The 20,626-nt window shown below is 47.2% G+C and overlaps 2 protein-coding genes across 4 annotated transcripts in view; one reads left to right on the forward strand and one right to left on the reverse strand.

Moving 5' to 3' along the window:
- Gnpat (glyceronephosphate O-acyltransferase) overlaps positions 1 to 9,026 on the reverse strand; it is a 29,540-nt gene extending 20,514 nt beyond the window's left edge. The window contains exons 1-2 of one of the 3 annotated variants that reach the window (XM_052727732.1): positions 8,913 to 9,026; positions 1,391 to 1,573 (exon numbers count right to left, since the gene is read on the reverse strand). In XM_052727732.1, coding sequence (XP_052583692.1) covers positions 1,391 to 1,573; positions 8,913 to 8,948 — 219 coding nt within the window. In that variant the 5' untranslated portion in view covers positions 8,949 to 9,026. Of the gene's footprint in view, positions 1 to 1,390; positions 1,574 to 8,873 lie in introns of those variants that run through there. The other 2 variants (XM_052727731.1, XM_052727733.1) reach the window with 2 other exon arrangements.
- On the forward strand, positions 8,947 to 20,626 carry CUNH1orf131 (chromosome unknown C1orf131 homolog). The gene is made up of 7 exons (XM_052727734.1): positions 8,947 to 9,295; positions 10,913 to 11,256; positions 17,613 to 17,669; positions 18,306 to 18,401; positions 18,497 to 18,583; positions 19,186 to 19,238; positions 20,078 to 20,626. Exons 1-7 carry the CDS (start codon positions 8,947 to 8,949, stop codon positions 20,208 to 20,210), a joined length of 1,119 nt encoding a protein of 372 aa, XP_052583694.1. The 3' UTR covers positions 20,211 to 20,626.

Here is a 20,626-nt window from a genome sequence, read left to right on the forward strand (position 1 = left end):
GTCAAGCTGGTGATGCATCCCTGTAATCTCAGCACTGGGAAGGTAGGAACAAAAGGACTAAAGTTCAATCTGAGCTACAGGAGACTCTGTCTCAAAGTCTCTTCCCATGCACATGGGAGAAAAAAAAAACATATGCATGGGGCTGGAGATGCAGCTCAGTTGTAGGGCATTCGCCTACCATGTAAAGAGCCCTGGGCTCATCACTACGGTGGCAAAGAAACCAAATCAAAACAAAACAAGCAATATGCTACTTCCCTAGGGACACCCTCAGGTATCAAATATTTAATCAGGACAGACAGAATCATTTTCTTTCTTGCTGATTTAATCTTATATTTTGTTCAACTTGGATCAATAAGCAGTAAGCTCCACCATATATGCATACCACCTAGCCTAGGGACATGCAAACTGTGCTCCCTAGTTTCATGTAAGGATGCCATGGTGATTCCACATGATGATGCATATCTGAGAACCCAGCCCATCTAACCCAGACATACCTGACTGGAGTTAACTTACTGCAAAAATGCCTTGGGTACGCCATAGTACTGTCCCTGAGTGTTAATTGGAGAGGAAACTTGTCTTCTGTCATGAAACAGGCCTAACCACAGAGAACTGATAGCATCTCCATGATGTGAGAGGCCAAGCAAAGCAAGCGATTAAGGGCACGGGTCAAAGTCGGTATCTACAGTAAAACCAGAACAGTGCTCCTGCATCCCGTCTGTAGGGCATACTCCATCTGAGCATCTGAGGGCATGGCACTGTGTAAACAAAACCCAGTCCTTCCATGTGGTTTCCAAGCCCCTGCTGAGCCTCCCTTACCACTGGAGTCTGCTGCACTTCACCACCACCTTTTCTCTCCTCCGCTGGTCAGACTGAACCACTTTCAACATTTTACGTGAACCTTCTTTGACTTCCTGTTCTGAAAACAAACCGTGGCTCCCAAAGTGTGGGCTTCTTGAAAAGCTACTGATACAGGAGTGAGACCAGACCTAGGCTTCCTCAGAGCTTCTCTTGACGTTTTAATGTGGAGGTCTGATGTGATCTGTTCAGCTAAGAACTCTCTTCATCCCCTTCACTAGGAAGACCTGGAGCTTCTGTCAACAACAAAACCTTCCCTACTCTCTACACCAAATAGCTTTGCTCATAACTAATTAGCACATTCATACTGTGGGCTCTTCACCAGCAAGTTGTGTCTCATATTTTACTATGCCACTGGCACCATGCTACTTCTTGGACTGGCCTTCCAGTCTTAACAAAATGACAGCACACATTTGAGTGTCATGTAGCTAAACCTAAAAGTATACTTGAGATGATAAAATAAATTCAGAGAACCAAGAGAAGGACCCACTTACAGTGGAGGAGGCTGGCTGTGCCTGAAGAACGATGTTCTTACCTGCTTAATGACATAGTGAATTTCTTCAGAATTGAGAACAATGGACTTGATATCACTTGGTTTGCAGGGAGTGACTCCCCTATACAAGGTGGGTGTGTAGCACTTCATGGCAAATTTCAAGTCACTGACATGCCTCCTCTCCTCTAAGATGTCTTCAAACTCATCCCACTTTTTGAGCTCTTTCTGTGAAGAAGGAAAAGAAAGACAGTGAGGAGCACCTATCGGGAAAGGATGGATTACTAAAGTTTCCCTCCACCCAAATGTTTACTTCACAACACCCGAGCAAGAGTATTCTAATATTAGATTCCTAGACAGAGAAAAAAAAATGTCAACACCATGATCAATAAGTTGATACTAAACTATTATTATTAGATAGTTTTATTTTATGTGGCCCCAAATTATTAATATTATACAGGGCTTTATGTAGCCCCAGCTGGCCTCAAACTCTCTATATAGCCAAAAACAACCTTGAACTCCTAATCTTCATCTCCACTCCCCACCTCCCAAGTGCTGGGATTATAGGCTAAGCCACTAGGAATGGGAACCTGTGGTTTTGTTTTGTTTTGTTGGACCAGGGACTGAACCTAAGACCGTTACATGCTTTACAAGGCCTCCACCACTGAGGAGAGGCCCCAGCCTATTGACCAGCATATTTCTGATGGCTATCTTTGTAAACTCAGTACTATACTGACAAACTTGTTTTGTCTGCCTCTATTTAGCTTTAAAAAAATAAATCAAAACATGTATTCGAAGCCTCAAGCTTGGGTGTGGTGGTGCAAGCCTATATAGTCCTTGCTTTTTAGAGGTGGGGGAAAACCATCAAGGTTCAAAACCAGCCTAGTCTACATGAGACTGTCTCAAAACAAAACTATGTCAATAAAATAAGCAGTCTGCTCTACCTCATCACTTGTGCTCAGCTCTTGTGGGTCCAGCTTGTTTCCAAGCCCTTGCACTGGCTTCAGAGTACAGGGGTGCTCTTAGAACAGTGCTTTCCTGACCAAGTAATGAGTAGTGGTAATGATAATGATCACAGTGAACGCTGCCAGCTGCTAAGTGCCAGGTCTATTCTGAGAGCTTGACACGCATAAGAACAATCTCCATTACAACCTCTGAGCAGCTGTCTTCACCAGTCCACAGGAAACCCAAGGTTCAGGGTCACCTGCCTCCTGGGAGGCCCTCAAACAGCACAGACACCGCTTGGTGGCATCTGTGGCTCCTTACACTGATTGCCACGCTTGTTTATGGCAACATTAGACAATCAGCACTATAGCCCAGAAGTAGCTTCCATATTTTTTTTATTTGCACCTACAGAAATATGAGCATATCTTATTCAAAACAGGGGTCATGCCAAATACAATTTACCTTTCTTCTTTATCTGTATTCCCCTATAGTAAAATACTGTTTTAAAACATCTTAATTGCTACATAATTACCACGTTTCATAACATCTTTTTTTTTAATTACCAAAGTGACTTGTGCTCACTTAAAAATTCAGAAAATGCAGGGAAAGCACAAACAAAAAAAACCCTCTAACTTTATGTGTAATCCCCTAATATAGAGATTACTCTAAGGAATGCTTGTTCCTAAGCACAGGGACATGTCTCTCCCAACAGACACACACTGAGACTGCCAACTTGATTTTTTTCACATGTCATAAACGTCCCTCCTTGTCATTTAAATTTCTTCCATTATTTTTGTCTTCCTCTATTTTAATGTTATTAACCTTAATGTGGCACATACAGGTTGCATTTCACTTCTTGGAATTACATGAAAAGACACAACTGTCCTTAAACACAACCACACAGCATTTTCTGTGTGAGCCTTTGCTTTGGCTGGGCCAGCCTCGCCTGCTCTTCTTTCCCTACCTCCAGTGAAATTACCCACTTTGGTATTTAATTCAGTGCTCTCTCAGGAGAAAAACCTACCTTCTTCCTCCAGTTCAGTGACTTAAGCTGGGGGAGTTCTCCCTCATCTCCTCCAGTCCTTGTCTCTGGCCTTCCACAACTGCTGGGCACTCACCTGTTCCACTGGATTTGCTGCTTTGTTTCCTCACCTTTCGTCTGATTTGTGTGTGTGGGTGGGGGTGGGGGGTTACGGATGAAATCCAGGGTTTTTAGCATACATACTAGGCAAGTGCTCTACCACTGAGTCACTTCTATGGCCCTACAGCAAGCTTAAAACACTAATTACATGTGCTTCCAAATCTTGCACCTGATTCTCTTCTCCCATCATAAGTTCTGAATTTCCAACACTTCTCCAAAACCTACCCACTTTTTGGTGTGGTTCTACAACATGATTATTTTCCTGAAATCCTAACTATTAACTACTATCTGAGCTACACCTTTGGGCATCATTCCACCCAATCCTGTTATTGTGGCCTTTGAGAAGGTATAACATCTACTCAGCATCCACAGGCCCTACCCTCAGCTAGGCTACCAGGCAGCCTGCACTCATAATCTGTATAGCCTCCTTGCCTAAATGTACCGAGTCGATCCTTCTGCCAGCCAATTGTATGCTTTTCAAAACACAGGTTATCCCTCCCTCTTAAAAATACTTACATGAGTTCCACCTGCTCAGAATAAGGCCCGTCACTTTCAGAGTCAGGTAAGATCTGTTAAGTCTGACCTCCCATCCTCTGAGACACAGTTAACTCACTGTTTACTCCCTGGTTAGTGTGCTGTTCTGCCACAAGAGGACTTGCTGGCATCCTTCTGGGCATGTGGGCATCTGTCTGGATGGTCCTGCTGCTCTGCTGTACCTGCTGCAGCATCATTCCACTGAGAAGGCTCTCAGGAACTCCCCACAGAATCACCCACACCTTGCTCAGGACCTCTCTGCCTGCTAGTCACATCTAATACATATGTGCTCACACTGTACCTGCATACCTATGCATGCTAACAATGCTCCCAAAGGCAGGTCATTTGTCCTTGCTAATTGTAGCTCATAAGACTGGAAAGCCTTCTTGAACTTTACAGTTCTCATTAATAAAGCAACAGCTCAAACCTGGACTCAACAAACTACTATTACATAATGTAAGGGCAAGTGAGAGCTTAGAAGCTTCCCATTAGTGGTCTCAGGAGTGCAAAGAGGACAGTGTCATTATCAGCAGGGAATGCATTGAGCCCAGGACAACTAAGAAGGCAAGAGGACCAAGTATATATATTTTGAGAAAGCTTGACAATGAGGTTTGGCAACCCTCCCAACCCTCTACCCCCATCACCTTGGTTCTCTAGTTCCGGTAAAGCTAAGCCCACACTTTTTTATGAACCTAGGTCAGCATGGTCCCCACCACCTGCTCCTCCTGTGCAAAGGATTGCAGCATGCAGGAGCAGTACTTACTGCCAGCAAGTAAACACATTCGAATGGCTAGAATGCTCTTACCCAAGAACACAGTGCAAGTGAGAGTCCAGTAGGAAGGTCTGGATGAAGCACGTCCCCCACCTTGGGTTGTCCCTTGGGCCCTCCCACAGCCTCCCTCTCCACTGCTTTCCTTCAGCAAGTGGCCCCTCAGAGCTCTCTGTGCACCAGGCTCCTTGCTACAGGCTGGGAATACAGCAGTAAGAGGGCAAGCAGTCACTATCCAGAGAGAAAAATGCCCTTCAGCACAGACAAACAAGATCAGGTCACTGAGTGATTCACTGGCAGGCAGCATGCAGTGGAGCCCAGGCTTTGGCACTCTGTGGCACATGTACTGCCACCAAGGCCAGCTCACACCAGAATGACCTCAAGATGTGCAGCAGCAGGAGATGATACAGGAGTGTGTGCTACCTTCCCCTAAAAGGACAACTTTCAAACAGAGATAACAGCAATGTTCAGTAAATAACTGGGAAATGCTGTTCAGTAATACTTATCTTTATTTTGTATAAAATGTATTTAAGTATAAATTTATGTGACTTAACCTTTGGTTTTCATTAATGGCTATGTTTTACCAATGGGCTTACAAATGCCATGAATATTTAACAATTAGCTCTGGCCAGCCAGTACAAAGACTGCTGTGACCCACCACTGAATGAGCTCAAGAAGATAAAACTTTATACTGAGTGGTTCACGAAATGTTTGAGGTGAGTCCTTGATGTTAAAAAGAGTCAGCAATATAAAGTTCTGCCACACAGAAGGGACCATAAACACTTCCTTCCTGAGAAATACAAAGCCAGGGTGGTGAAGTCCTGTGAGCAGGACTAGACTGATAAAATCAGAGCAGGAGCAACTGGCAGGTCTGAGGTGGGATATCCTAAGGATCTGGACCTTTCACTGGAACTCTAACAAGCAACCAGGGATCTGGATTGTGCACTTGGGACACACGGACAGAGACACACACACACACACACACACACACACACACACACACACACACACACACACACACTCAGGGCAAGAGTGCACTTCTAGCTTCAAAAACATCCTAACTATCACTGACTTGCCAAATCCACATTCTCAGGCACGCCCTCCTCTTTTGCTTGGGTACCACATTCCTAACTCTACTCAGATGCCTCCCAAACATTTAGGATGTATCTGGTCCAGATCTTGATAATCCACAGCTGACAATCTTACATCCCAGATCGAAACTGCTCTGTTACCTGACTAAACCTGCTCCTCCCCTGTACTTCCTATCTTTGAGAGATCATCATCTGCCCAGTTGCCAAACCACAGGAACCCAACAGCCTACTCTGCCCCCACTTTCTTTGCGTCCTAGATACAACTGGCTCCCAGGGCCGAGGATCTCCTGCCCTAAGTATCACATAAAACCATCATGCTCTGTGCTTCCCAGCCTCACTGGGCTTCACCCCCTTGCCTGCATTAGTCATTTGTCCTAACTGATCTTCATGCTTACGAGTCACACATCTTCCCCACCCTGAGCTTCTTCCTACCTACAGTCTTCAGAATGAAAGACATTACTAATGCAGATAATCATGCCAGAAGCCTAATGGTTTTCTTAGGCTTTCTAGAGCATAAACACACTGAGAAGATTTAATCCTTGATAAAAGGCACAAATACCCAGAATACCCATGATATGTGAAATTCTTTTAGGAAACACCTTTTGCTTATGTTCTTAATTTTGTCTTCTGTTTTCTTTATCATTCTCTAATCAGTTTCCCCACACATGCAAGGCAGTGATTTTCTTACCGAACTACTTCAGCAGTCCCCACCTCCCAGCATTCACACTACAGCAACACAGTCTTGGTGTCATTTCTTAGAATCCTTCTAAAGTCCTCAAATGAACCAGATGTTCCTTCCCTTGACTCCAACAACATTCAATGCATGCTTTAATCACTGCCCTTATTTATCCCACTTAATTGTACTGTTTACATTTACCGCTTCCTGTGTCCTCAGAGGCAAGGCAGTCTTTGGTACTGAGAATAAAAACTGGGAGACTGCAGGCACTCCTGATTTTGCCATCATTAGCAATATCTTAATACCACTAAAGAACTACAGATTAGACAGAAAGTATGGCACAATTAAAAGTTAGTGGAAGAAGTTAGGCAGTCTCAAGTAAGCTATCATGGTCATCGGCTGTGCAGTCACAAAAATTAGCCAGAATCTGTTAAAGGTGACTGAGTCAGGCAGTGGTGGCACAGAGGCAGGTGGAACTCACACAGGTGGAACTCACACAGGAGGAACTCACACTGGAGGAACTCACACAGGTGGAACTCACACAGGTGGAGGGCAGAGGCAGGTGGAAGGCAGAGGCAGATGGAACTCACACAGGTGGAACTCACACAGGTGGAAGGCAGAGGCAGGTGGAACTCACACAGGTGGAACTCACACAGGTGGAAGGCAGAGGCAGGTGGAAGGCAGAGGCAGGTGGAACTTACACAGAGTAAACTGTCTCAAAACACCAAAGGTGGAAAAGGGAAGGAAGCTACTGTCCAGCTTCAAAAGTGGAAATGCTCATGGCCAGCTGACTTAGTTATTCACACAGAAAGTTGACAAAAGTCTTATGATTAAGAAAACATAGATGAAGTAAAAACCAACTCCTTTTTATTAACATATGCAAGGAAAATTCCAATCCACACACAAACCCATTTAAAGGTCAAGAAGTTTCTTGAGTTGGATCTATACAACAATCTCCTTTCCCAACACACCTGCTTTAGAAGAACAAACTGTAAAACAACAAAGTATTTCCAACATCGAACTGTGTGGTGAGGTCAATGAGAGAGGCTCCAGCCATGAGCTTCAAAGCAGCAGTTCACAGAAATCATAAATGTAAACTTCTTAATAGACAGTGAAGGAAGTTTGCCCACATTCCAAAAGATACTGTCCTAGTCTCAAGGTAGCAATATTCTCTTAGAAACCAGGAAGTTTGTTTGCTTTGCTCTTTCATTTTTTTTTTTCTCTTTTGATATTTCTACACAAGCTAACACTACACTGGACTTAAGGCAGAAACTGGTATTAATTGCCATGTCATGGAAATATCCTTTTAAAGGCATTATTTGCCAAGAGTGGTGGTGTAGACTTGTAATCCTAGCTCTCTGGAGGTTAGGACATGAGGATTGCAAGGTCCAGGACAGCCTGGGGTTTCATAGCTAATGCCAAACCAGAGTACAAACCATGAAGACTGTTTCAAAAATAAGCTATTAAAAATAAATTCCCCGGGGCTGGAGAGATGGCTCAAAGGGTTAAGAGCAATTCCTTTCCCAACACCCACATGGCAGGTCACAACAATTTTAACTCAATTTCCAGACCACATAGTGCACATACATACATGCAGGTAAACACTCATACACACAACATAAAAATAAATTGTCCCCCAGGATTGTACAATCTCACGGGGTGAAGGGGTACAAAGCTTCTTCCACCTTGATAATGAATACTGTAAGCACATGAATATTGTAAGCGACCAACATTCTGTTGGAAACTAAACCAGGCAAACCACCAGTTAAAACCAGAAGAGGAAGTAATTCTGGAGGGGGGGGGGGTGTAGAAGCAAGTTGTAGTGAAGGCAGTGGTAATGGGAGTCCTATCCAACAACTTGCGGAAAAATAACGAATAAAAGACAGTAACTTCCACAAGTTCCAAGTCTTCCTAAATTAGAGTGTTAAAAAAACTCTACTCGCATATTCTTGCCGAATATTTTTCTCCAAAGAATAATTCGGGGGGGGGGGGGGAGGGGAAGGCAGGTGGAGAGCCAAGTCTTCTCGGGCTAGGTCAGCCTGCAGGTTTCTCAACCGGTAGAACTCTGCCGACACGCCCTCGGTGGACAGGGAGCCTCCAATTCTCCCTTAGTGCTGGTGTGCGGGGCTCCAGGCCTGACAGGGCAAAGGGACAGGGGAGCCACCACCGACAGAAACTTGTAAAAGCAGACACGTTTACCGAGACGCAGACACATGGTTGCTGTGGATACCAAGCCAAGTACCCAAATCCTGCACAGAGGGACGTCATGACCTGCTCTCTTAAGACAGGGGCTGTGGGCTTGGGGACAAGGGTCAGGAGGGGCTGTCCTTTCCCGAGACGTGGCCCCGGGCCTCAGTCCCCGAGGCGCCTACCGCATAGAGGAGCACAGTGCCGGGGCTGGCAGAGCTGACCGAGAAGCGGGAACTGGAAGAGCTAGGAACGTCCATGGCGCGACTGCCGTCCCGGGCGGGGCCTGGGCTCGTCGGCTACGCGGCTATGGTACAGCGGCTGGGGGCGGTTCTTTCGAACGGGGCGGCTCCAATCTGCCCAGGGCGGTGGCACTCAGTACGGCCACCGCACGGGACCCCGGGCGCCGCCATCTTAACCAGGACGGAGGCCGCGCAGGGCCCAGTGGAGCACGCGCAGGAGCGCCGGAAGCGGAAGTGGTGGGTTGTGGGCTGGATTTGGAGATCCGTGCAGATTCCCATGGCGGCGGAACGAGAATCGGACTCCACCGAGCCTCCTGGCTCTGAGACACTCCTAGATGCCGTGCTTCGGACCCTCTACGACCTGGGTGAGCGTGGCTCCCGAGAAGAGGCGGCCGAGGACGGCGGGACCCCGGGCCACCTGGGGCCAGCCCGGGTCACCCGATCTCCTGGCGCCATGCCGGCCGGCTGGCCTTACCCCTGCGGTGCCTCCCTCTCTGAGACTTTCTCGGCCACATCTTGGCCGACCTTTCGCTCTCTTTCTCACTGTGCGGAAAAGAAAAATCAGAGCGTGTTACTAAAGACAGGCAACTGTCTGGCACATAGGCAAAAGGACAGTTACTCGCAGGCTGAAGAGCTCACATGTAGATTGCCTGAGTTTTAGAACCAAACACGTTGCAAACGCTGTATTATGTTTATTTTGGAGCGGTTACTCAAAATTCTAAGCTCATTTTCACGGTTAAAGACATAGCTTAGAATGAAGAAGAACGTACTGGGTGTACATGCTCTTGTGTGTTCCCATTTACTGTCAGAGCAACCCCTTACATATCCCTACATGGATCTCTTTGTTACAGAGAAACAAGCACCAAAAGCTAACGGAACTTGTTAAAGGTTACCCTTCGGAACTCGGATCTCAAGGTCTTGGGCCTAATACCACATTTTGTGCTGTGTTCACTTGTCCTGTATAGATAGGTTCTCAGTGTCTATGGAGTGGAGGACAGACAAGACTTGACCTTCGACTTTCACTAGTTTTAGGACTAATTTTTAAAATCCTAAATCCGATTTATGTCCACATATGCTGAAATTCCTTGTTAGTTGCTCCAGTGACCCGGACCGTTTTTATACCCATACTGCCAGAGTTAAATTGGCTCCAAGTACACGTTTAGTGAGTGCACAGCTTGTGTCTAGAGAGCTCTTGCTCTCGCTCATACTGTAGGTCAGTAATGAGGCCTAGAATTCTGGTTCAGATTTCAGGTCTCTGTTGAGAGTCTGAGCAGAGGAAACAAACAGAAGATGAGAAATTTAGTAGAAAGTAAAGGCATTTAAATTAAGGCAGTTTTCCTGGATTTTCTTTAATTCATAACTGAAAGAAAACAGGAAGACCGGGACGTGTACTTGTAACCCTGCGATGTGGTAAAAAGCAATACTACTGTAGGGGCAAATGTTTTTAATACAACAAATGGGCGAATTTTGAGTTACAGTCCTGGGAACTAACGACTTTGATGCCACTAAGGAAGGATCAAGTGTGAGGACTAGAGCGATCGTATTAACAAAGGTCAGAGATACACGAACAGTTACCTAGGCAAGAATGACGGCATTTTGATTTCTAAAAATGGTGCAGAAACACCCTACTTGAAGAAAAACAGTTTCTTTTTTAAAAAAAAAAAAAGTTGTGTTTTTACTTTTCAGGTTACATTTATTTATGGGCAGGGGGGTATTTGTATGGGTGTGTATTTGTCACCTCCACCCTGTTAAAATAAGACAACTTACTCAAGTCAGTTCTCTGCTTCCACCATGTGGGTCCTGGGGATCAAGCTTAAGTCATCAGGCTTGGCAGCAAGCACTCTAGCCCCAGACAGTTTGTTTCTTTATTCGTACACGTGGGTGCCTGTGTCTGGGCCATATGCACAGTGACGTTCATTTGCTATTGGGGTTAACTAAAACCAAAATACTTCTAAAATTTTCTTTTATGTTGAAACAAACAGGAGAGACGGAGGTTGAAAAAGAGCATAAAAGGATCAGAAAGAAGAGAGAAAAGAAGAAAGACGTGGAAATGATAGCAGATGTGACAGCAGAGTCACTTCCTCTGCCTGGAGCCCTTGTAAGAGGCCAGAGGAAGAGTGCTTCCAGCTTTTTCAAGGAGCTCAAAGAAGAGCTGCACTCTGCTCCTGCTGTCCCCTCAGCTCCCACTTCAGGACCGGAAGTTCCTGCCACTACTGCAGTACCGCTCTCTCCGCTAAAGAACAACGGCAAGCCAGTGGAAGTGGTGGAGTTTCAAAGCAAAAGTAAAAAAAGAAAGCCAAAATCAGATCAAGAGGAGCACACAAAGGTAATGAATCTGCTGGTCTGTGCCTGTGTGGTTAGGGTGCTTTAGGTGGCCATAGACTGTAACTGGGGCCCCAAGGCTCCCTTCAGGCTCCAACATTTGGTAAATGACTCTCCGGACTCAGCACTGGGTTCTTATCCATCTGTGGACGGGAGGACTGACTGACGACCGACCAGAGTTCCCAAGCCCAGTCCCCCAGAACAAAGGGGACATCTTGGTGTTGGTGTGAATGTTGGGTCAATTTAGGACATTCGTGCCTTGAGGCCTCGGGTATGCAGAAACACTCTAGTCAGCCGAATATTACTTGCTCAGTGCTTTGGAGATAGCCGGCTGCAGATCAAGGAGCCGAGACTATCTTAAGAGTTTCAGGGTTGGCCAGGCATTGGTGGCTTACACTTTTAGAAGCCTACAAGGATATGTCTTTTCTGTTGTGCCATGGTGTGAGAAGGTAGGAAAACATTGTTTTCAGTGTTGACCAAGTTTCAAAACTAACATGACCTTTCTCCATACCCTTCCTCACTAATTCAAGTGTCCTTTTCTTCTTGTGCTCACTCTCGCCCTTCTTTTGAGAGTGGAAAGTTTTCCTCCTGATAGAGTGGGCAAAGGAGTTGGCATTGTGTGAGTCTGGATTTCCCCATCCCTCAGTAACAGAATGCCTGCAGGCTGTCAGGTTGTCTCTTCCCCTGCAGGAGTCTTTCCCTTGTACTTGGATTTTCTCATGAACCTCTGTGTTTGGAACTTCTTCCACCTGCTGGCATTTGTCACGTTCTAGATGCCCCCTGCCCTTTGAAAACGCGTGTGTGCAGTGAAGGAGTCGGGTGAGCCCTGTAGATACACACACCCCCATGCAGAGGCTTAGTGTCAGCATTGCAGCCTAGGACTGAGGACAGACATGCAGGGGTGTGGGCATGCCAGGCAAACGGGGAGAATTTGATAGGTGAGGCCAAAAAGGTAGCCATGCTAAGTGCGGCGTGGCAGAGGGTTAGTTGGGCCTTGTTCCCTCAAAGCAGGAACACCATCATGAGGCAGGTGGCAGAGACAGTGACTGGTGATGAACTCCATTAGACACTCATGGAATTGGAGAACTCAAGACAGGAAGAGGTGGTGGTGAATGTTGGAAATAATCCAGCTGTCTGGCCCTACCTAAACCCAGAAAATGACCTTTCCCCGCAGAACTTGGACCCAAGCCATAAATTCCACAATGAAGCTGTGTCACGCATTGTCACAGGTTTAATGAGCTTATCTGGGAACATGGCACTGTTTCAGTGCTGCTCTGCTCCAAATGTCTTAACCTGCAAATGCACTCCCCAGGCTTCCCTACCTTTGATACAGCAGCTGCAGAAGTCCTTTTACTTAGGATACTTAGGTAAGCAATTCTCTATTCCACAGTCACTGTGCGCCTGCTCCCTGGCTGTCCCTATCGACCTGCAGTGGAATGTGTGAATGCTGTGCTGTTTGTGGTTAGAAAGTTATAAATGTACAGAAACAAGTAGGGTGCTGAGAGGAACAGGCAGAGACTAATCTAGGTAGAATATTCAGGGGAGTAAGGCCCTGAGCAGGTAATGCTCAGTATTGAATGGTACTTGGAAGGGGAATGGGGAGCCACATAAGCAAGAGAAACAGCCTTGCCTGACTGGTTCAAAGAGCTGGAAGATCAGTAGGAGTAGGACAGAGGGCACAGTGGCATGAGATGACGCACAGAAGCTGGGAAGACAGCCCTTCCCAGGTCTTAGAGGCAGCTGTGGGATTTTGTACTTTAAAGTACATGAAGACATCCAGGTATGATGTCTTATGCCTATAATCCCTGAACTCAGGAGGATTACCATGAAGTCAAGCCAGCCTTGGTTATATAGCAAGTCCTAGGCCAGCCAGGATTACAGGCAAAACCAACAAGAGTTCCAGGCCAGCCTGAACACATGATGAGGTCCTTCCAATCAAAACAAAACAAAGGAAAAATCAATGAAGTACGTGGGGAGCTATGACAATTTCCAGCGGGGGCAGGAGGTGACCTGATTCTTGTTTTCAAGAGACTAACCCTGGATGGTGAATGAATTATAACCAACAAAGTGAGTGAGGGGTTGCTCTCAGCATTCTGAGTTTGAAATGGGGGTGGCCTAGACTGGGGCTTGAGGAGTCAATGGAAGAAGCTGTTTTAACGGGATTCGTGAGAGGAAGGACAGTCTTGGGCTTTGAAGCAGTATGTCAGGTAGCCTGAAGCCATCAGGTGTCACTTGGCTCCTAGGGCAGTGTCAGTGGGGCTGTCCTCCTCAAGCTGTTCAGTCTCCACTGTCACTGCTCCACTGTCACTTAGGCTCCTTAGTGGGCTAGCTAAAAAGGGACCAAAGCAGGCCATGGTTGTGCTCACCTTCAGTCCCACCTTCAGGCAGATCTGTGTGAATTCAAGAGGTCAGCCTGGGCTACATAAAGAGACCCTGTTTCAGAACAAAAGGTGGGGACAGAGGCGGGAATGAAGGATGGAAGGGAAGGGCCTGTGTCCTCATCTCCGTGCTCTGCTGTAGGAACTGCTCGACCATTGCCATTGCCCCCCCCCCATGCTGTTGATTGTTCCCATCCACTGACCCCTTTTTGCCTCCCCGAAGCCTCATGACTCCCCCAGGTGTTTGCTCACAGAGGAGCCTGGTGCCTGCTGAGGTGGTGTTACTGGTATTCCCTTAAGTGCACTGCTTACCACATGGGCCACTCAGCTTGTGAGCATAACTTGACAGGGTTCTGTTTGGTGCTTTAAATTAATGCAAATTTGTTTGGCAGACAAACCTCGTACGGCTTCTCAAACATCGCTTCTGTTTCCCCTGTTTGACATGAAATTTACAGATAATAGTTTATTTCTCTGGTGCTAGGGATAGAACACACAGGCAAGCCTCTCCGAGATATGCCCCCAGCTGTCATGGAGGTACATGCTGATGGGTTTCCAGTCCACCTGAAGGTCCTGTGCCTCTCACTGTTCAGTATAGCAGGCAGAACTTGACCCTGACCCTAGCCATTCAGATAAAGGATTGTGGATCTGAAGTAAGCACAAGGTCAGGTTCTGACCCCAGGCTCTCTGGCTTCCAGGCTATGTACTTAGCTGCTGCTTGGGAGATAGAATACAGGTTATGTGGGTTCTGTGGCCTTTGATAAGACAAATGGGAGGAGCCAGAGGAATCACCAGACCTGAAGATACTTCCTCAGGTCATTGCCAAATAACCATGACAACAGAGTGCATATCCAGCTCACCCTCTTCGTTCTGAGCTCCCTTGGGATCAGGTTTTAGGAAGAGAGTCATCTAGTTAAGGCACTTCATACTAGCCAAAGTAAGTCCTTACTATTTTTAAAACTGTCTTTGTTTGAAAAAAAGAGGGTGTTTACTTACCCACCCACTCTAATAATCTTAAAAGTTTGTCTACATTTTATTTGTGCATGGAGTAATGGGCACCATGGTGTACCTGTGTGGAGGTCAGAGGACAACCTATGGTAGTTAGCTCTCTCTTTCTACCACGTTGGACCCAGGGAATAAACTCAGGTCATTAGGCTCTGTGGAAAATGCCTTTATCCAAATCTGAGTCATCTCAATAGCCCACGAATAACATTTCCTTTTCTTGAGTGGGGTGGTGTTTTGTTTTATGTTTTAAAGACAGGATCTCACTATGTAGCTCTGGCTGTCCTAGAACTCATGATCTAAACCAGGCTGGCCTTGAACTAACAGATCCTCTTTCTTCTGCCTCCCAAGTGCTGGGATTAAAGATGTATACAACTACACCTTGTAGCTGGAAGGTTTCTCCAGTACTGCCCGGCCTCACGGTCCCTCAGCTACTTATAAAATAATCATTCAGAGGCTTAATGTTAGTTACCGATTGCATGGCCTATGGCAGGCTTCTTGCTAGCTAGCTCTTATGACTTGACTTAACCCATTTTTATTAATCTATAAGTTGCCACGTGGCCATGACTTAGCGGTACTTTTACATCTTGCTTCTCCTGGTGGTGGCGGCGGGCGTCTCCTTCCTCTCCTTTTTCCTCTCCCTATCTCTCTTGGATTTTTCCCACCTGGCTCCATCCTGCCCTGCCATAGGCCAATGCAGCTTTATTTATCAACCAATCAGAGCAACACATATTCACAGCGTACAGAAAGACATCCCACAACAATACCTGGCAATTTTTTTCTTTTTTAAATCCAAGCAACACAGAAGAAAATGCTTTGGGGTAAGTCATCTAGCCCACAGACAGGTTCACTAGCCCAGCTCCTCTATGGAGAAGAAAGCAAGAGACATGAGGTTTGCATTGTGATTGGATAGCCTTGCTATGCAGGGCAGGGACTGCCCTGAGAAAGCAGGACAGCCACCCTGGCTGGCACCATTGTCCCTCATGGGGGCCACCATCTTTTTTAGAGGTTGTATGGCATTTACAACTCTCCTTTGCTGCTGTGACAGACGGGGCCTGAGATTGGATGGTGACTGTTGTTGGCCAAGTGTCTTTGTCTTTGACAGTAGTCTCAAGGTGTCAAGCATCTAGAGAGTCCTGTAGACTGAAGCCATGGCCAGGGGGTGTGACTTGAAAGCCTTTGCTGCAGCAGTGCCACCAGCAGTTAGGAAGCAAAGCTTCACCATAGCCAGGAATGATGCTTCTCCGAGGACTGTCATCCCAGCGGATGGGAAGGGCGCTGGGAAAGAAAGAACATAAAGGGAAAATGATTCCAAACCTCTGCTTAGACATCTGTGCTTTGCCCAGCTCCTTGCCAAGCAGAACTTTCTGTCTGGTCCATGACAGACAGATGTTTCTTTGTTTTTTCTTGTTTCATCTTCCCCTCTTAAAGCCTTGATTCCTTTTTTTTGGGGGGGGGGGGGGGCAGGGGTGTTGGGGGGGCGGTTTCAAGACCGGGCAGTACTGGAGAAACCTTCCAGCTACAAGGTGTAGTTATATACATCTTTAATCCCAGCACTTGGGAGGCAGAGGAAGGAGAATCTGTTAGTTCAAGGCCAGCCTGGCTTAGATCATGTAGCCTGAGCTACATAGTGAGATCCTGTCTTTAAAACATGTCAAGGGTTTCTTTGTGTAGTCCTGGCTGTCCTGGAGCTCTCTTTGTAGACCAGGCTGGCCTCGAACTTACAGAGATCCACCTGTTTCTGCCTCCTGAGTGCTGTGATTAAAGGCGTGCGCCACCACTGCCCAGCCTTGAGTCCTTAAACACATGCTCTCAGAGTTGAAGAGATGGCTCAGCTGTTAAAAGCACTCACTGCTCTTGGAGAGGACCCAGGTTTAGTTCCCAGCATCCACTTGGTGACTCCAGTCCTAGGGGAGACAGCATCTCTTCTGAGCGCTTCAGACTCTTGTACACACATAGCACACATACATACAACCAGGCACACATAAAATAAAAATAACCTTTCAGAACAAAAGCATGCTCTCCACCTCTTTTCCGCAGGTTGTTTGTAAAGATCTGGGCAGCATGTGGAATTGGTACTTAGATAGTGGGCTGGCTCCAAGGCCTCTTTTACAGTTCTTCTTTGTGATGAAATACACATAACAGAGTTTGGTACATAACTGATCACTGGTGAGCAGCCATCACCAGCTGCCATCTGCAGAGTGTCTTCCTGCAGTGCTGCAGCTGTCCCTCTTAAATGTCCCTCTGTTCTGCTCTCCCTCTTAAATGACAACGCCCCTTCTAAGATGGGGACACTACTTGCCCTCTGTGACTGGCTTATATCACAGTGCCCTCTTGTTCATCGGTGACATGTTATGTATCAGAATTCTGCTCTTTGGTTTATTTTTGTGTGTGTGCTGTTGACTATGTTTGCTACATTAGCACTCTGCCACTGAACTACACCCCAATCCAGAGACTCCTCTCTATGGAGGCTAAGCATAAACCACTTAACCTGTTCATCTGTCACTAGAAATCTGGGTTGCCCTTATATTGTAGCTGTTGTGAACACTGCCACTGTGAACATTAGTGTACAGTTACAGATACCTCTGGAAGCCTCTGCCAGGGTGGAACTGCTCAATTACGTGCCCACAGTGTTTTTACTGTCCCTAGGAAATGCCACACATTGTCCATAGCAGCTTCCCTTTAGCATTTTTCCCTACAGTGTATTAGGGTTTGAGTTTCTAAACGTCCTTGCCAACATTTCTTATTTTCTCGGGGTGGAGGACTTTTGGGAGGGGTTGTTTTGCTGTGTTTTAATTTTTATTTTATACACATATCCACAGAGTTTTTGGGTTGTTTGTGTTGAGACAAAGTTTCATGATGTAGCCCAGGCTGGCCTCACACTTGCAGCCACTTCCCTGCCTCTTTGCTCTTCAGATTACAGCTGTGTGCCACCATACCTGGCTAATTGGTAGTTTCTAATAAAAGTTTGTTTTCTTTGCAGAATAAAACAAGGGCCCTTGAAAAAGATTTGGGAATTCAAGAATTTAACCTAGAAAAGGTAAGCATTTTGAGGTAGCTTTTTAGTTCCTTTTTAAAATTTGCATTGTTTATTATGAACTGACAGCTTTAACAGAGAGTCTTGTCCCAAGGCTAGGGAAGTGGTGAACCTGGTCTCACAGTGTTCACGTGACTGACTCACTAGCACAGGGTTGCAGCACAGTGCCCAGTGATGCAGGGGCAGTTAGACAGACGGGGACATGTGTCCACAGTGTAGCAGGTTTCTAAGATGCCTGAGAAAGGGAGAGGAGGAAGTCACTCAGCAACCGAGAGGAGGTGACTACCTCTTCTGAAAACAATTGTCTTTGACCTGCTGTGGCCGGCCTCCACGTGTGGACAGCATGTTTGGAGAAGTGCGTTCATGTAAGTAGTGCCCCTCTGGCACTGGCTCGGTGAGAGCATCCAGTCACAGTACTGAGTGCTGCCCGAATCCCAGCACTATCACTAGTTCATGCAGAGACAATCCATTGCTTCGGCTGTGAGATAAAACCAGGAGGAACCACCAGAGAGCAGGGGTTCGAGAGCCGGCTGGTGCCTCCTCAGCCACAGCCGCACTGCAGTGCTATGGCTGTGGGCAGCATGGCCGAGAGCTGCTGGGGAGTGGTTGGGTGCTGGTCTGACTGTTGTGCACCGACAGGCTCGTTTGGAAGTACACCGCTTTGGGATCACAGGCTACGGCAAAGGAAAGGAGAGAGTCCTGGAACGGGAGCGGGCGATCATGCTGGGGGCTAAGGTGAGGGGCTGCCTGCTATGGCCAGGCCTGGGGGACTGCTCTTTTAATGTTTGTGGCAGAAAAACTGATGGTGTGCCTTTATTCTTCCCTTTCAGCCTCCGAAAAATAGTTATGTGAATTATAAGGTTTTACAGAAACAAATCAAAGAGAAAAAGGCAGCCCTGGAGGAAGAGAAGAGAGTGGTAAGTGTGATGTGGCTGCACTTGCCTCTGTTAAGCGGGTGGGGCTGCCTCATGACTGGCATGCTGGCGGTCAGCTTGCCAAGCGGTCAGGACACCAGCATTGCCTAATAAATCCCCCCTCCCCCAAGTCAGATCAACTGAACTTCATCAGGCCAGCTGAGCATCTGGCCTGGTCATGGGTAAGACATGGCCACAGTGTCTGCCTGTTGAGTGCCTACCATGTGCCCCGCAGGTGTTGGTGCTTGGCTATGGTTGTCCCAAGGGAGCCCTGTCCTCCAGGGGTCATGGCAGTGAGGGAAGCTACAGCCAAACCCTTGGGGTTTTGTGACAGGTCTCACTATGTAGCCCAGGCTGGCTTAGAATTGTCACTGCTCCTGCCTCTGCCTTCTGAGTACAGGTCACAGGTATACACCACAAGATCCCAGTAGCCTGTCACATTCTCTAACAGGGTTCAGGGTGAGACCTTTTGGTTTATGTCTAATATATCCACTTGAAAATGTTTTAAAAAATGACATTTATATGGCTTTCTGTCACAAACCTCTTGCCCTGTTTTTGAATGTTCACAATCCATTACTGACATATTGTCTTCAATGTTAATTTAGGCCCGGGACACAGACATTTTCAAGAGAAAGAAGAGGAAAGGACAGGAGGACAGGTGAGTGGTGGCTGCAGTTGCTGGGTCGTCACTGGCCAAGCCTGTGGTTGGTTCCCTCACGGTATCTTGAGGGTGCAGCACCCCAACCCTCTCCAGTTACCTGCTTGGGCCTGTAAAGAGGAGGCAGGTTAGGAAACTGCCCCAAATCGGCCAACTGCATCAGAACTGAATCCAGCACCTTCTCTGGTGTCTATTATCAAAGTCTAGACACCTCCAGTGACTCATGAGAAGCTGAGGTTGGCATTTCTGACCAGCCTTGCCTTCCTCTTGAGAAAGCCGGTTGGCCTGGCTGGCCTGACATGCCCCACACTCACAGTGGAACATCTTGATGCAAAATGGGGACATAGCGGGCAGGGACCTGGGTCTTGTCTTAGCTTTGGGTAAGGATTCCCCTCTCCTCTGGGCACCGTGCTTCACACCAGGCTCTTCATCTTAGCCCCTTCTCACAGCACTGCCTTTGCCAATTGAGTGCTCACTCTGTGCCAGGGAAGAGTTGGTGCCAGGTGTAGTCACCCCAAGGGAGCCCTGTCCCTCAAGGGACGTGGCAGTGAGGGAGCACCCACCTGTGAAGTCATAAATTGTGGTGTCTGGTGCTAGCGAGTCCTGCAAAGTAGAGCTTGGAGAACATTGCTGGGGGTGAGCAGGAGGTCACTTCAGGGAGGTGACTGACGTCTGTCGGGAACTGAGCAGAGAGGAGGGGTCACCCTGGAAATAGTGTTCCACACCTTCCTTAAGCAAGAGACCAGTGCAGGTGTGGGGCCTGCGCAAGAAGAGGAGGCCGCAGGCTGTGGTCCTGCTTGCTCTAACTGTCTGGCACCTTTCTCGTACCATCAACACAGGAGATCCAAGAAGTCGGCTCCCAGCATTTTGTCAAATGGACGAGTTGGACAAGTTGGAAAATTCAGAAATGGGACATTGATTCTAAGCCCCACTGATATCAAGAAAATAAATTCTTCCAGGGTAGCTAAATGATGTACTTTGTCTGCACCAGAGAGGAGTGGGAACAAGTGACCGTGCCGTCACAGGACCCTGCCGAAGCTGCAGACTTTCACGTTCCACAAGAGCCTTTTTCATTTGAGGAGCAAGACTGATAAATAGGGTGGTGACCCTGCCGAGTGCCGGCCAGTGCCCAGGCCCCACTCCCATGGGCTGTAGAGGTCGGTCTCTGCAGTTGGTGACCCTGCCAAGTGCCAGCCAGTGTCCAGGCTCCACTCCCATGGGCTGTAGAGGTCGGTCTCTGCAGTTGGTGACCCTGCCAAGTGCCGGCCAGTGCCCAGGCTCCACCCCTGGTTGCTGCTGTCAGCACATTTGGTTGTAGTCCACTTTTCATGATTTTACTGTCTCGTAAGTGTCTGTGATTGACATTAAAGTGCCTTTTGGACATTTAA

This window comes from Peromyscus californicus, unplaced genomic scaffold, assembly GCF_007827085.1.
Source record: "Peromyscus californicus insignis strain IS unplaced genomic scaffold, ASM782708v3 Scaffold_8__1_contigs__length_139910024, whole genome shotgun sequence".
In the NCBI taxonomy this organism is placed as follows: domain Eukaryota; kingdom Metazoa; phylum Chordata; class Mammalia; order Rodentia; family Cricetidae; genus Peromyscus; species Peromyscus californicus.

What these genes read in the sequence shown, in the direction of transcription:
- CUNH1orf131 (XM_052727734.1), top strand. Translation starts at nt 8,947, where the DNA reads ATGGCGCGACTGCCGTCCCGGGCGGGGCCTGGGCTCGTCGGCTACGCG. An exon ending in TCGGACCCTCTACGACCTGG is followed by an intron (nt 9,296 to 10,912) that starts GTGAGCGTGGCT and finishes TGAAACAAACAG; the next exon opens with GAGAGACGGAGGTTGAAAAA. An exon ending in ATCAAGAGGAGCACACAAAG is followed by an intron (nt 11,257 to 17,612) that starts GTAATGAATCTG and finishes TTTTCTTTGCAG; the next exon opens with AATAAAACAAGGGCCCTTGA.